This window comes from Diaphorina citri, unplaced genomic scaffold (assembly GCF_000475195.1).
Source record: "Diaphorina citri unplaced genomic scaffold, Diaci psyllid genome assembly version 1.1 scaffold1905, whole genome shotgun sequence".
In the NCBI taxonomy this organism is placed as follows: Eukaryota; Metazoa; Arthropoda; class Insecta; order Hemiptera; family Psyllidae; genus Diaphorina; species Diaphorina citri.
The window spans coordinates 1-329 of NW_007379331.1; the positions used below are offsets into that span (position 1 = coordinate 1).

The 329-nt window shown below is 30.7% G+C and overlaps 1 protein-coding gene across 1 annotated transcript in view; it reads left to right on the top strand.

Moving 5' to 3' along the window:
- Positions 1 to 8: 8 nt before the first annotated feature.
- LOC103517600 (vacuolar protein sorting-associated protein 51 homolog) overlaps positions 9 to 329 on the top strand; it is a 22,727-nt gene continuing 22,406 nt past the window's right edge. The window contains exon 1 of the mRNA XM_008482644.2: positions 9 to 144. Coding sequence (XP_008480866.1) covers positions 91 to 144 — 54 coding nt within the window. The 5' untranslated portion in view covers positions 9 to 90. The remainder of the gene's footprint in view (positions 145 to 329) is intronic.

Below are 329 nucleotides of genomic sequence, written 5' to 3' on the forward strand. Positions count from 1 at the left end.
CAGTTGAACATCACAGACGAATGGTTCAACATTGAAGATTTGAACCGAAACAAAGCCAGCTTAACCCAGGCTTCAGAACTATGTTCTGTGATGAAACAAACAGCGCAGGAGTTGATCAATAGCTATGTTCGGGCCCAGGGATTGGTAAGTAAACAAATCCAGCTTGGAGGACTTCGAATCCGGAGGTTTGTGGTTCGAGTTCAAGTCACAAAATTTATCTCAATTCCTTTATTCAAGTAACATTTTTTTTTTTTTTTTTTTTTTTTTTTAAAATTAATATTAATTTTTTTTTTTAAAAAAAAAAAAAAAAAAAAAAAAAAAAAAAAAAA